Source organism: Hemiscyllium ocellatum, chromosome 35 (genome assembly GCF_020745735.1).
Source record: "Hemiscyllium ocellatum isolate sHemOce1 chromosome 35, sHemOce1.pat.X.cur, whole genome shotgun sequence".
NCBI classification, from domain to species: Eukaryota; Metazoa; Chordata; class Chondrichthyes; order Orectolobiformes; family Hemiscylliidae; genus Hemiscyllium; species Hemiscyllium ocellatum.
The window spans coordinates 23,242,892-23,256,883 of record NC_083435.1 but is presented as its reverse complement, the minus strand read 5'-3'; the positions used below and the strand labels follow the sequence as shown (position 1 = coordinate 23,256,883).

Genomic DNA, 13,992 nt, shown 5'->3' with positions numbered 1-13,992 from the left:
ACATTTGGCAGTAAGAAGTAATGCTTTTTCTTGTAGGATGTTCTGGTAATAAATTCTGCATTTCTTGGAATGGATGTATTAATGTTGGAGAATGGATTTGGGTTTCTGAGATTGCATTTGTAAACCATAATTATTCAAGTCATTGCCCATAAAGATGATCTGACTGAAGCACAAAGTCGCACAGTTATATGCAGTGGCTTATTCACAAGTGGCGGTTTAGACCATCAGGGCTCACAGATGAAGCTATGAAGAGAAGTCAAGCAATATTGTTACTCAGCTGATAAGATTATGGGAGGGCATAGTATAAAAGGGTATTGAGAGGCATTTGGATGTGATCTCCTGAGAGTAGGAGAAAGTGAGGACTGCAGATGCTGGAGACCAGAGTTGAAAAATGTGATGCTGGAAAAACACAGCATTCCAGGCAGCATCCGAGGAGCAGGAGAATCGACGTTTCGGGCATAAGTAGGTCTGGTTATCATATGAGTATGAGCTTGTTGAACCAGTAGTCTCTTCTGATTTTTAAAAATCCAAAGTCAGTTGTTTTGTTAGCATTTTAAATATCCAGTGGGTGCTCCAAAATTGGGTTAATGAAAAGATGATTAAGTCCCAAATGGGGATTCTGTAGTAATATGGATATAAACACCTTTATCTTGCAAATCTGTTTGCAAGCTGCTGTCCAGTCAGAACTTTTGTAATTGTTGTCAATATTATTGCTTTACTTTCTAAAATTGTCTTTAACTCTTTTTGGTTTTACTTTTTATCATTTCTCTCTTCCATTCAGTCCAATCCTTTCGATCAAAAGTCGAGTCCTGAACAGATCAACACCAAGCCTGCTTCTCCAGAAGTTGCTATCGCCGAGCCCATGGAAGTGGAGAGACCTAGTACACCTGTGCCACTGGAGGAAGTGTCTGAACCTGTGGAGATGAGTAAGTCTAGTAGTTATGGTTGCACAGTGCTTCAGATGTTTTAGCCACATGAAAGTTGGTAAACAACACATCAATTATAAACTTTACTTTCTGTAAGTCACTAAGACTAGGCACCTCCTGGCATTTTGTGTTTTGTCCTTATTGCTATCCAGTGATGACAGAAGTAGACAGATCCCATTTCATTGTGTCCATTACCCCAAGATGACGTTTTCACTGAGCTGTAGTATGGAATGTACAGCACAGAAACAAACTTCTTCCATCCAAATTATTTTGGTCTTTGTGCTTCAGCTGAGCCTTTGTAACCGTATCTGCATATCCTCGCTTTCTTTCTCTCACATACTGACCTAATTTCCCTTTTAAAGCTGTTCATACAAACTACCTCAACTAAGTGGTGTCAGTTGCTTCCGCTCTGTGGGTGAAAAGTTTATCTTAGGTCCTGTATGGGTTAATTAGTGACCATCTTGTATTGATTCCGAATTTTAAATTTCTGGGTCTGGTGTTAAATGTGAGTTATGACTCTTATTGTTTCTATTGTATTAGCATTTGAGTTAGAAACAGTAGAACCTCAGCTATCTGATCACATTTCTTTCTTCTGAGATTCTCACTCCACTTGTTCTCATGGGAGTTAATCTGGGAGCAGAACACCAAGCTTCCTGTGACAGTACTAGCTGAAAATGTTCAATCTTGTCTGACATCTGAAGCAAAGCAGACTCTGGCCTGATGAGACCATTCTTCTGTAATCTGCGTTTCATCAGTGCAATTGGTGAATTAGGGAACAACCTTTTTAAAAACGCAAACTCTCATTGGCTATTAAGCAATTCCATCCCTTGCACTTGGTGTTGCAGTGTGCTGAGGACTGGATTCGCATCATGTAGTAATTCAGTTTGCATGCTTTGTGGTGAAGTGCTTCTGAAAGGTACAGTGCTGTACTCAGTTACATTCAACCCTGTTTCTTGCAAATCTCGCTGTGTTTTCCATGAACATGGAAGGGCAACTTTGCACAAATGTGACAAGAACCATCCCAGGTGAAAGCATCATGGGTGGTGACCATAAAAGAGAGGCTATAACACTTGAACAGAAGATAGCTGTGATAAAGTATTTTGAGCATAATGAAAGAATATGAGTCTGTGCTACACATCATTAGAGATGATGTGGAAAGAAGTAAAGCAAGCTGCATTGCTGGAATAAGTCTAAGTGCTAGCAAGTCTGTGAGGTCACGAACAAAGGAACTTGAGGAGATGGAGCAGCTTCGAAGTGTGTGAATAGAAAATCAATCCAAAAAGTGGTCTCGGGCCACTTTCTCACCATAAAATGGAAAGCATGATCAATTTGAGGATCTAAGGAAAAAAGCTTAATATCCTGCAGAAATGCCTGCCTTCAGGGCTTATAGTGGCTAGTTTGCTGGATTTAAGAACCACTATGCTTTTTATAACATGAAATTATGTGGCGAAGTTGCCAGTGCAGACTGGGAACGTGTCCTATCATTTTCTCCTGTGCTGAAAAGAAATGATTGAAGAAGAAGGCTATATCTGAGATCGAATTTTCATTTTGGACGGAGCCGGTTTATACTGGAAGTGAATGCCATCCAGAACCTACATTTCTAAGAATGAAGCATATGCTGCAGGTTTTAAGGCTGCAAAGGATCCTATGACTGCTTTGTTGGATAACAGTGCTAGTGGAGACTTACAGCTTAAGCCTGTGGTGGTGTACCATTCTGCCAACCTGCAAGCCTTGACAAGGTACCTTAAATCCACTGCAGGTGTTTATTTCCAGTCAAGCAAAAGAGTTAGGATGATGGAGGCAAATCTTTTCTGACCTTATTGTTGATGTTTTCAAGGATGTTTTTAGAAATTATTGTAGGAGGAACAATTTAGGTGTCGAGACATCGTTGTGGAAGCCTAGGGTGATGTCAGTGAGGACTGCTGGCATGCAGTTTGATGGAAGCTTCTACCAGATTTTCTTCATGATTTTAAATGCGTTTGAACCATCAGTGGAGCTTTTCCAGCAAGCAAAGAACATTGTCGCTCTTGCAAAGCAAGTTGGATTTGAAGAAGTGGAGCCTGAGGACATTGAGGAGTTGCTGGAGTTCCATCATGAAGACATCTCCACAGCTGATCAACAACCATTTGTTGCTGCGGGGGAAATTGAAGATGAAGACGATGAAGTCCGGGATGTAGCACAAGGACAGCTTTTCTCTATCCTTTTTGCCTTCTATCCTGAGGAAAGTTGAGAAGTAGTTGCAGCTCCAAGCAGGCAATGACCATAATGCAGAACTAAGCAGGATAGCAGTTCATGGCATAAAGTCTTATCTGGCACCCTATGAACGGCTGCTTCATGAAAGAAGAAAGATGGCAGAGCAGCAAAAGCTAGATGCATTCTTTAAGCCAACCCCAAGAAACAGTTTGAGGACAATGAACCACAGCCAACCACACCATGATGCTGGTGGTCAACCTCAGACAGTACTGTAACTCAGCAAACTCAAACCCCTTCAAGTTCTCTTCCAGTTTTTCAAGGTTATAGTGTTTAAATTTTTATTGTATTATTTCATTAAAATCATTATGATTTTAACATTTACTTAGAATGCACTATTGTTTGTTTTAGACTAGCTACTATTTTTGTTTCGATTTTTACTGATATATTTGGTGGTCTGCCCAACCTTATTTTTCCCATCAACCGTGTTATTACTGTTGCGCGACTTTGTATAACATGAGGTCTCGCAAGAATGCAACTACCGCTTCATAGAAAAACAGTTGTACTTGGATGGAAGTTTGCCTGGAATACTAAATGTAGTTGCTGAGGGTCTTGTTGTGACACAGTTGTCCCTTTTTGAGCCTAGAGGTCTGTGTTCTAGTCTCTCACATGGAGAGGGGATGGTGTGGTGGTAATAGTGCTGGACTTGTAAATCAGAAATCCCATTAATGCTGACCCAAGTAATGAGTGGGTTCAAACCCCACTGCAGCAGATGAGGTTTCACGCACTCCTGTGCAATACGTATCTCTAGCTCTGCGCCTCTGTGTTCAAGTCCCACTTACCCCAGATTTTATTGTAACATGTCTGAACAGGTCAGTTCAAAATATCCAGAAGGAAAGCTAATATCTCCTACACATAGAAGTACTTTTTTTCTGCTCTGTTCCCAAGATCTGTTTTTCATTTGCCTCCTTTGCCTGTACCGAAGAATTCAAACTGTTGTGTTTGAGTGTCGTTGATGTTGATTATGTTTCTCCTAACTTGTAGCTGTTGAAGAGGATACGACAGTGGCTGCAGCTGCACCAGTAGCTGAACCTTCTCCACCAGAAGCAGTGCCAGAAGTGACCAAGTTGACAAGAAAGGGAAAGAAAAGGAAGACTGTGTCATGGCGTGAAGAGTCCAAGCTACGAGAGTATTTCTACTTTGAACTAGATGAAACAGAGAGGGGTAAGATATGTGCTTGATTTGAGGGAGTAAGGGCTTCTCTCCTTTAAATACTGACTACTTTTAACCTGACAAGCCAAGACTGAGTATGTTCTTGTTATGTGAAGTTTTCCTTAAGTTAATATAACCATCAGAGGTGTGTTCAGTAGTTTGAGCTACTCAGAAGCTCGCCTTTCCACTACTTGCGGACTAAGGATCTGTATTGACACATTTAAGCAACTTCTACTGCTGTTTGATAGTGACTATTGTCACCTACAATCTTTGCTTTAATTTCCTTAATCTAAGACTTTACCAGGCAATGAATCACTTTGGAAAAGTGCTTGGTTGACCGGTATCAATCTTGAGCTTGACTCATTTGTCAGTTTTCCTTGTCTGATTTGGTTTGAAAGGGTTCCAATTTCTTCTCCACTTTCTTTTTTTTTGAGGTTAAAGTTGTTGATCTGTGTTCATTCAAATTGAATTAAGTACTTTTCTTCCATGCTGTTGGTCACATTATTTTGGGGTTTTATTTTTGTTTTGGCTCATTTTGTAAACTGATTTCCTTTCAGTTAATGTGAACAAGATTAAAGACTTTGGTGAAGCTGCCAAGCGAGAAATGATGATGGATCGGCAGGCATTTGAGACTGCTCGCAGGTTGAGCCATGATACAATGGAGGAGAAGATTCCGTGGACGAGCCCAGTTTTAATTGATTTGGGTCCCCAGCTAGCAGAAAGGGGTAGTAACAGTCAAGAGAAGTACATTCAGGAGGAGCGGGAGAAAGGAATTCTGCAGGAAATCTTCCTCTCCAAGGACTGGTATGTTCTTGCTGCAAGCTGGTTTTCTTCTTCCCCTTTCTTGGCAGGTAGACAGTGAAGCTTAGAATGGTTTTGTATAATTGGATTTCGTGGAGAAGTAGACAAACCAAAATTATTCAATAACAGTGATTGATGATAGTTACATCTGGATTAAAAATTCTGTAGTGTGAAAGCAAAACTCTTTGTCAATGTGCCAGGAATTCAGACTTGAGTAGGTTATGCACTTGTCAGCAGTCATCCCTCTGGTGGCCAGATCACTCTTTTGACCTACCTTTCAGGAATGTGAAGGACTTTGGCTATGAAGTTTGTTATGAAATACTATGAAGTAGCATGGGGGTCCGTGTCTTCATAACTGGGATGAGTGAGATGGTTGTATGCACAGGAACTTGGGAATTGATGAAAAGGGAAAGAAAGCAAGGAACCAGTGTTCATGAGTCCAGCTGAATAAGAGGATATTTAGAGCTTTAATACTGCTTAGCGTGAAATGTGTAAACTTTGCACTAAAAGCTGTGCCAGCAGTCTTCGGGTTTACGCACCTTGATTGCCACCCTCCAGTGTTGCGCAATGGCCAGTTGTGCCTCTGCACTCTTTGAAGCTGATTTCCAATTAGTCCCTTACCCACACTTCTTTCCTACCTCCCATTCAAGTTTTTACAGTATCTGATTCCTTTTGGCAAGATTAATGATTCTATATCTATTGCCCTTTCAAGCAGTGCATTTGTATTAAATTCCCTTCCTCTCAAAACTGTTTGTAAGGCTTTTATTTACTATTTTAGTTTCCTGTGCTACCTTGTTACTTGTTGGAAATATACCTATACATTTCTCATGTCAAAAAGATGCTTTTAAACATCACTATTGAATTTCCCCTGCTGCTACTTTTAAATGGTTCCTTAATACTGGAGTCACTCATCCTATGCTAGTACGTTTTCTCTGTGCACGGAAATAATACTGTGCGTTGCATCTGATAAGGCACGTAGCGACAGTGAATAACTGCTTAAAGTATAGAGTGTAAATAATAGATGTCGTCATGTTGATCCAAAGTAGGTATTTGAAGCCTAAACATAGTCCTGTGTGCACTTAACTTCATTCAGTATTGAGCTTGTCAACTTATGCAGAACTATAATGAAAGTTCATGCTTGGGGGTCAGTCAGACATACCTAACAATGATTTTTTAAATAAACCAGTTTCAAAACATGTATATTTATTTATTCCCCTTATTGTGCCTATGCGTTTCATTAATGACGGTCTAATTGCATTTAAATTCTCAGTGTTCCAGAGAGTCCTCATGAGCCTGATGCTGAGTCTTATGAGACTATTCCGCCCAAGATCATTCCTTTGGATGATGTAAGTCTCCTCAATCAGTTAAAATAACTTGCAAAAATTGCTGAGTAAAGTTGCTGCTTTTGTGTCATATGGTATCCTGGGAGAATTTCAATTTATGTAATCCTGTGTTTATTCTTGTATTTTGTTTTGTAATCTCAGTTTCAGTTATTGAACAGTAAAGGTGGTGATTCAGCCCATGCCTCTGCCAGCTATTTCAGCTCTTCAAATAGCCCCTCAGTCCTCTTTGCTCCATTCCCCACTACTCTGCAATTTTCTCCAACTTTTTTTTCCCAAGTATTCACCAGATCTCCTTTTGGAAATTTAATCTGCTTCCACCGGCCTTGCAGATAGTTTAATAAGTAAATCTCGATTTGGAGGTGCTGGTGTTCGAAAATCACACAACACCAGGTTATAGTCCAACAGGTTTATTTGGAAGCACTAGCTTTTAGAGCGCTGCTCCTTCATCAGGTAGTTGTCAACCTGATGAAGGAGCAGCGCTCCAAAAACTAGTGCTTCCAAATAAACCTGTTGGACTATAACCTGGTGTTGAGAGTTTTAATCCAGTATATCTTTGGCTGCTTCTGCATGTTTTTACTGTGAAAACTGAGGAAATCGTCTCCAGTGAACCAAGTTCTGTTGTGGTCTGCTGAGCTAGGCCACCCTCCAGACCTCTCTAAAGATTTGTGTCAAGTATGCTGAAAGTGAAGGAAGTTTGAGATATGAAATTAGATTCACCTATGCACTCTTTCCACCTGAACTAATTCTTCTTGATCTTTATGGTATGTGACTGCCAATCAGCCCTCTGAGTCCATGCACAGAATCCAATTGGTTCGATTCTGTAACACTGCAAGTTTTATTGTCCTCAGACCTATCTAATATCCTTTTTTAAGATTGTTAATTGTCTCTGCTTGTTGCCCTCTCAGGCAACTAATTAATTTGCCATTTGCTGTAACTTTATACCCTCCTCCCCCGAAAAGCCCTGGGCCCTCATCCAAGATTTAAAATTTGTCACTGCTGTTCTTATGATGTGCTAAGACAAACAATTTTCTCTTCCCTCAAGTGGGAGTGCAAGGTAAAGATGCTCACATGCAGGCAATGACAGACAGACATTTTATAAGAGAACGTCGGAAGAATTTTGTCAGGAATGTTTTTGTGTTGAGTTGTTGTGATTTAATACCTGTTGAAAGCCTTTCCCTTCACTGTGATGATTGTTTTCTCCCTAGGAGAATGGCATAGAGGACACCACATATGAGGAACCAATGAAAACAGTTGCGGCTTCTCAGTCTCCTGATGGTTCAGGAAGCTCCAAGCTGCCTCCAGTGCTGGCCAACTTGATGGGCAGTATGGGCATAGTGAAGAACCAGCAATCTGGATCAAATTCCAACACCAGCATCAACGTCCAGGAGTTGCTCACCTCCCTTATGGTGGGTAGCGCAGCTGGTTCAATTTATTTTACCTGGGTTATATTTTGCAACATTTGACTTGGATCATCTGAAATTTGATGCTTCACATAGCACTCTATGTACAGTTCAGATCAAGTAGCTTTGCTTTATTGGTAGCATTCTCGCTTGTCAATGCCAGGATGTTGATTCTTCAGCACAGTACAATGGTTGTGCTACTTTGCAGGTGATCTAGAAGTTTCAAATTGTTGGATTCCATGATATTATTTAGCAACTAGTTGTTTGGGCCTAGATCCAAGTTACACATTTCAGTTATTTGAATGCTTGTTCATGCAGTCTGGATCTTGACGTTGAAGCATAGGAATTGTAAAATACCTAATTTTATAAAGGAGATCTTGTGACCTAATGTGCTGTGAAATATATAGTCTTGTGAAGTAAAGGGTACTTGTGGGAGCTATAGATTAACCTGTTTTCTCTATTATTACAGAGCAATCAAAAACCCATTGAAGAGTTAGTCAAACAGCCAGAGTTCTCTGATAAAATCAAACAGCTGCTTGGACCACTGCAGAATCAAGCCCCACAAGGTATCCCATCTATAAATACCACCCCCTGTCTGTGGCAGTGAACCATATATACTTTTAATCTGCAGATTGCCTCACTCTAATAGGAATGGAATCCTGCTAAGTTTGGTAATGCCTTATTTTGTTGACTCAGTAGGTAAAAATGGGGGATAACCATCTGAATCATTGGTCTCTGCTGATTAAATAACCTCAGTAGGGATGTGGAAATTGCTGTTTCAGATTTTGAGAGAAGAGCTTTACTTGCATTTCTGATAATTGTGTTGATTGTATTGTTGAGGACAAAACTGGGTGTGCATGTGTGAATGTCTTGCATGGTTTAATATCTAGCTGTCACTCTCTCCGCCACTGCTTATAATGGATAAATGTCCTATGGACGAGACAGTAGCTGTTTTTGAATCAAATACCTAGGCCTTCTGCAAGACTGGAAAGAATGCATTGGATTAAGAGTAATCACTGTTGCACGCTGAGAAGATCATCTCTTTTCCATTGTCCCTGTGATCGATCCAGTATAACTTTCCTTCCAAAGTGACTTTGCCACTCACTCTTAAGTTTCCCATGCTCAGTGGCTCATGGGATGTTTTATCCTCTGGTCAGCTGTAAGCGTAGGCAAAACTTCATGCTTAATCAATACACAGGCCATTGAGTTAATAACTTTGAGGGACTCTGCATCTGGCTGCTCAGTGTGTGAATTCTGCTCTTATCACTGTGTGGAAAGAGATCATTCAGTCCCTGAAACCTGTTAACTTTAGGGATGCTTAGCACAGGTTTGACTAACTCTCAGAACGTATTCCTACAACTGCTCTCTCTCTCTCTCCTCACAACCTTAACCTTAAACTGGGCAATTGTTAAAGCAACAAGAGCAGAAATCGCTGGAGAAACTCAGCAGATCAGCCACCATCTGTGGGAAGAAATCAGTTAGCGTTTAGAGTTTGGCTACTCTTCATCAGAACTTACTACTTTCTCACCACCAGTGCTGTCGAACCTGCTGAGTTTCTCCAGCAATTTCTGTTTTTGTTTCATATCTGCAGCATCCTCAGTTCTTTGTTTTAGTTCAGTTATTAGTGTAAGTTTAGCTTCACTTTCTTATACATTGTACAAACTGGCCATTCAGCCTACATGCCTATTGGGTAGAACCTAATTTACATCCTATTTAGAGCTCTGAAACCGACCACTCAGCCTAACACTGCCCATGAACTTTTTGCCAACCTCATCTCACAAAACCATGTGTCGTAGAGTCATAGAGATGTACAGCATGGAAACAGACCCTTCGGTCCAAATCATCCATGCTGACCAGATGTCCCAACCCAATCTAGTTCCACCTGTCAGCACCCGGCCCATATCCCTCCAAACCCTTCCTATTCATATATCCATCCAAATGCCTTTAAATGTTGCAGTTGTATCAGCCTCCACCACTTCCTCTGGCAGCTCGTTCCACATATGTACTACCCTCTGCCTGAAAAAGTTGCCCCTTAGGTGTCTTTTTTGTATCATATCTTTCCCCTCTCACCCTAAACCTATACCCTCTAGTTCTGGACTCTTTCCCCCTCCCCGCGCGCCCCACCCCAGGGAAAATACTTTGTCGATTTATCTTATCCATGCCCCTCATGATTTTATAAACCTCTATAAGGTCACCCCTCCGCCTCTGGAACTCCAGAGAAAACAGCCCCAGCCTTTTCAGCCTCTCCCTGTAGCTCATAACCCTCCAACCCTGGCAACATCCTTGTAAATCTTTTCTGAGCCCTTTCAAGTTTCACTGCATCCTTCTAATAGAAAGGAGACCAGAATTGCACACAATATTCCAAAAGTGGTCTAACCAACATCCTGTACAGCCGCAACATAACCTCCCAACTCCTGTACTCAATGCTCTGACCAATTAAGGAAAGCAAACCAAACGTTGCCTTCACTATCCTATCTACCTGAGACTCCACTTTCACAGTCCTTCTATACCTTTCTGTCACGTGATTATCTAATGTTTAACACTACAGAGATTGTCGGAATGATGACTGTCCTATTTTGTGAACCTTTCTGTCCTGCATAATATTGATAGTTTTGATGCAGTGTTTGCTTGACTTTGTAATGCCGGTTGATGTTTGTGAACTCGTATTGAATATACCTTCCACTTTCTTGATTCTGTCTCCTTGCAGGTCAGAGAATGGCTGCCCCACCGCCAGCAGTAAATGGCTATCCTCCAAATCAGAATAACGTGCCTCATTTCCATCCTAGTGGCCCTGCAGCACCAGGAGGACCTTTCCCAGGTATAGTTACGGCTCTATTCCTGCATTCAATGCCAGAGGTGCTTTACTTTTCTTTAAAAGTACATAAAGCATGCAGGCACTCTTACCCCTTGCTCTGGTCCTGTGGTAAGCTTAAACATACTGGAGTTTGGGTGTAAGGGTGGAGAAGGACCTGATCTCTCCTCCTCCTCTTGGCCTGCCCAGCGTATTCCCTGTAGATGAGCATAAGAAAATAACTTTTAACCGTGCTCCCTTTCCGCACAAGAAAGAATATCTTGTTAGGTTGGGGATCGGAAAATCCCCCGAGCTTGTCGGGTTGGTGGAAGATTGTTATGGAGCATAATCCTTTTGGATTTTCTCTCAAGCATGGTACACCACAAGACTGAGAATTTCTTATAAGACACGGCGGCCCTTTTTTGGAATACCTGGACACCAATTTGTCTGCCACACTAATAAAGGCTTTTATGTAGCTGTAACAATTGTTCTTTACGGATCCGGTATCCAGAGAGATGGAACTGCAAATGTATGAATATATGCAAAACTAATGCTCTCCGTATTTGAGAGTGAGTATTTTGTTTGGCTGAGTGGAGTTATTATTTGTTAGTTAGTTGTTGGTTATTATTTATTAGGTAGTTAGTTGGAGTTTTTTAATATAATTTTTCTATACATTTACATGAGGATGGTTTGGGTGTTGGTGCTCTTTCTTTGTGTGGTTTTGAATTGTGTTGTAATATTTGTAATAAAATTTATACTTTTCAATAAAAATATATTTTAATAAGTACAGAAAGTGAATGCTGTTTAAAGATTGGAGATTTTTTAAAAAATGTTTGTTTCTGTTCAGCTCCCCACGGCCCTGGTGGTCCGAGGATGATGGGCCCACCTCACCACCAAAGGGATGGCTACTGGGACCAGCCAAACGACAACATGAGGGGCAACCCACATGGCATGCGTGGAGGTCCCTATCAGCGAGGGCGGGGACGGAACGGTGACCAGAACTTCCGAGGTCGCAGTGGACGGGGCCACCCTCATGGAGGAGGAAGGGGAGGACATGGCAACCACGGGGGAGGAATGGGTGGCAACCATGGTGGAGGTATGTGGGCAGCTGACAGCCTGGCATTGATCTCTGGAGATGTTTGGTTGCATTTGGGATGCTTTGAGAAGATGGTGTCAGTGGTGGAGTCATATATAGATCCCCACATGGCTGTTGGTGATTGGTCATTAATTCTGGAACTGCGTTATGAAGAGATTTTTTTTTTAAAAGCCCACCTTAGAACTCCAAGCTTTTTTTCTCTTTCTTCCACCACACAACCCCACTTACAGATTTAAAGTTATGCAAGACAATCACTAAACATTCGAGATGCAGCCCAACGAAAGGTTGGGTGAACTTGCAGCATGGGTTGGTACCTGGGATCTCAATGTTGTGGCCATTTCAGAGACATGGCTAGAGTAGGAATGGTTGTTGCAGGTTCTGGGATTTAGATGTTTCAGCAAAATCAGAGATGGTGGTGGGGGGTGGGGGAATGCACAGTGTGACATGTTAATCAAGGGTAGTATGATAGTAGCTGAGAGAATGTTTGAGGACTTATCCGCTGAGGTTAGAAATAGGAAAGGATAACAGAGATGATTCTTGATAGGAGCGAGAGTAATGGGGTAGTTGTTATGGAGTCTTTAACTTGCCCAATATTGTCTGGGAATACTATAGTTCAAGTAGTTTAGATGGGTCAGTTTTTGCTCAATGTGTGCAGGAGGGTTTTCTGACACAGTATGCAGACAGACCAACAAGGGGCGATGCCAAATTGAAATTGGTACTGGGGAATGTACCTGGCCAGGTGTTAGAATTGGAAGTAGGTGAGCAATTTGGTGTCAGTGACCATAATCTGGTTGCTTACAATAGCAATGGACAGGGATAGGTATATACCGCAGGGAAAGAGGATAACTGGAGGAAAGGCAATTATGATGCCATTAGGGCAAGATTGTAGGATGCATAGGACAGGGAAGGAAACTGCAGGGAATGGACACACTTGAAATGTGGAGCTTATTCAAAGAACAGCTACTCGGCGTCTTTGATAAGTATGGAGAAAGTGAGGACTGCAGATGCTGGAGACCAAAGTTGAAAAATGTGGTGCTGGAAAAACACAGACCAGGCAGCATCCGAGGAGCAGGAGAATCAACGTTTCGGGCATAAGCCCTTCATCAGGAATGAGGCTGGTGTGCCAAGCGAGCTGAGATAAAAAGTAGGGGGGAGGGAATTTGGGGGAGGGACACTGGGAATACGATAGCTGGAAGGAGGTGAGGATCAGGGTGATAGGCCGGAGAGGGGGTGGGGGCGGAGAGGTCGGGAAGAAGATTGCAGGTCAAGAGGACAGCCTGAGATAAGGTTGGGAGAGCGGAAATCTACATTCATCCCATGTGGTTGGAGGGTTCCTAGGTGGAAGATGAGGCGCTCTTCCTCCAGGCGTCGTGTGGTCAGGGTCTGGTGATGGAGGAGGCCAAGGACCTGCATATCCTTGGCGGAGTGGGAGAGGGAGCTAAAGTGTTCAGCCATGGGGAGGTTGGGTTGGTGCGGGTGTTCCAGAGGTGTTCCCTGAAACGTTCCACAAGTAGGCGGCCTGTCTCCCCAATGTAGAGGAGACCGCATCGGATACAGTAAATGATGTGTGTGGAGGTGCAGGTGAATTTGCAATGGATATGGAAAGATCCATTGGGACCTTGGGGGAGGTGTGGGGGTGCAGGTTTTGCATTTCTTGTGGTTGCAGGGGAAGGTGCTGGAAGTGGAGGTTGGGCTGGTGGGGGGTGTGGACCTGACAAGGGAGTCATAGAGGGAGTGGTCTTTCCAGAACGCTGATAGGGGTGGAGAGGGAAATATATCCTTGGTGGTGGGGTCTGATTGGAGGTGGCGGAAATGACGGAAGATGATACAATGTATCCGGAGGTTGGTGGGGTGGAGGGTGAGGACCAGTGGGGTTAGATTAGATTAGATTACTTTACAGTGTGGAAACAGGCCCTTCGGCCCAACAAGTCCACACCGACCTGCCGAAGCGCAGTCCACCCATACCCCTACATTTACCCCTTACCTACCACTACGGGCAATTTAGCATGGCCAGTTCACCTGACCCGCACATTTTTGGACTGAGAGGAAACCGGAGCACCCGGAGGAAACCCACGCAGACACTGGGAGAATGAGCAAACTCCACACAGTCAGTCGCCTGAGTCGGGAATTGAACCCGGGTCTCTGGCGCTGAGGCAGCAGTGCTAACCACTGTGCCACCATGCCGCCCAGGTTCTGTCCTGGTGGTGATTGGAGGTGCGGGAAGTGGAGGAGG

At 42.7% G+C, this 13,992-nt stretch overlaps 1 protein-coding gene across 4 annotated transcripts in view; it reads left to right on the top strand.

The window, feature by feature from the left end:
* The window catches only part of ppp1r10 (protein phosphatase 1, regulatory subunit 10), a 38,534-nt gene that overhangs the window by 18,348 nt on the left and 6,194 nt on the right, over positions 1-13,992 (top strand). For all 4 annotated transcript variants that reach the window (XM_060851101.1, XM_060851103.1, XM_060851102.1 and 1 more), the window contains 8 exons: positions 782-926; positions 4,161-4,340; positions 4,886-5,132; positions 6,400-6,475; positions 7,678-7,878; positions 8,342-8,438; positions 10,580-10,690; positions 11,511-11,759. In XM_060851101.1, the coding sequence (XP_060707084.1) occupies positions 782-926; positions 4,161-4,340; positions 4,886-5,132; positions 6,400-6,475; positions 7,678-7,878; positions 8,342-8,438; positions 10,580-10,690; positions 11,511-11,759 (1,306 nt within the window). The remainder of the gene's footprint in view (positions 1-781; positions 927-4,160; positions 4,341-4,885; positions 5,133-6,399; positions 6,476-7,677; positions 7,879-8,341; positions 8,439-10,579; positions 10,691-11,510; positions 11,760-13,992) is intronic.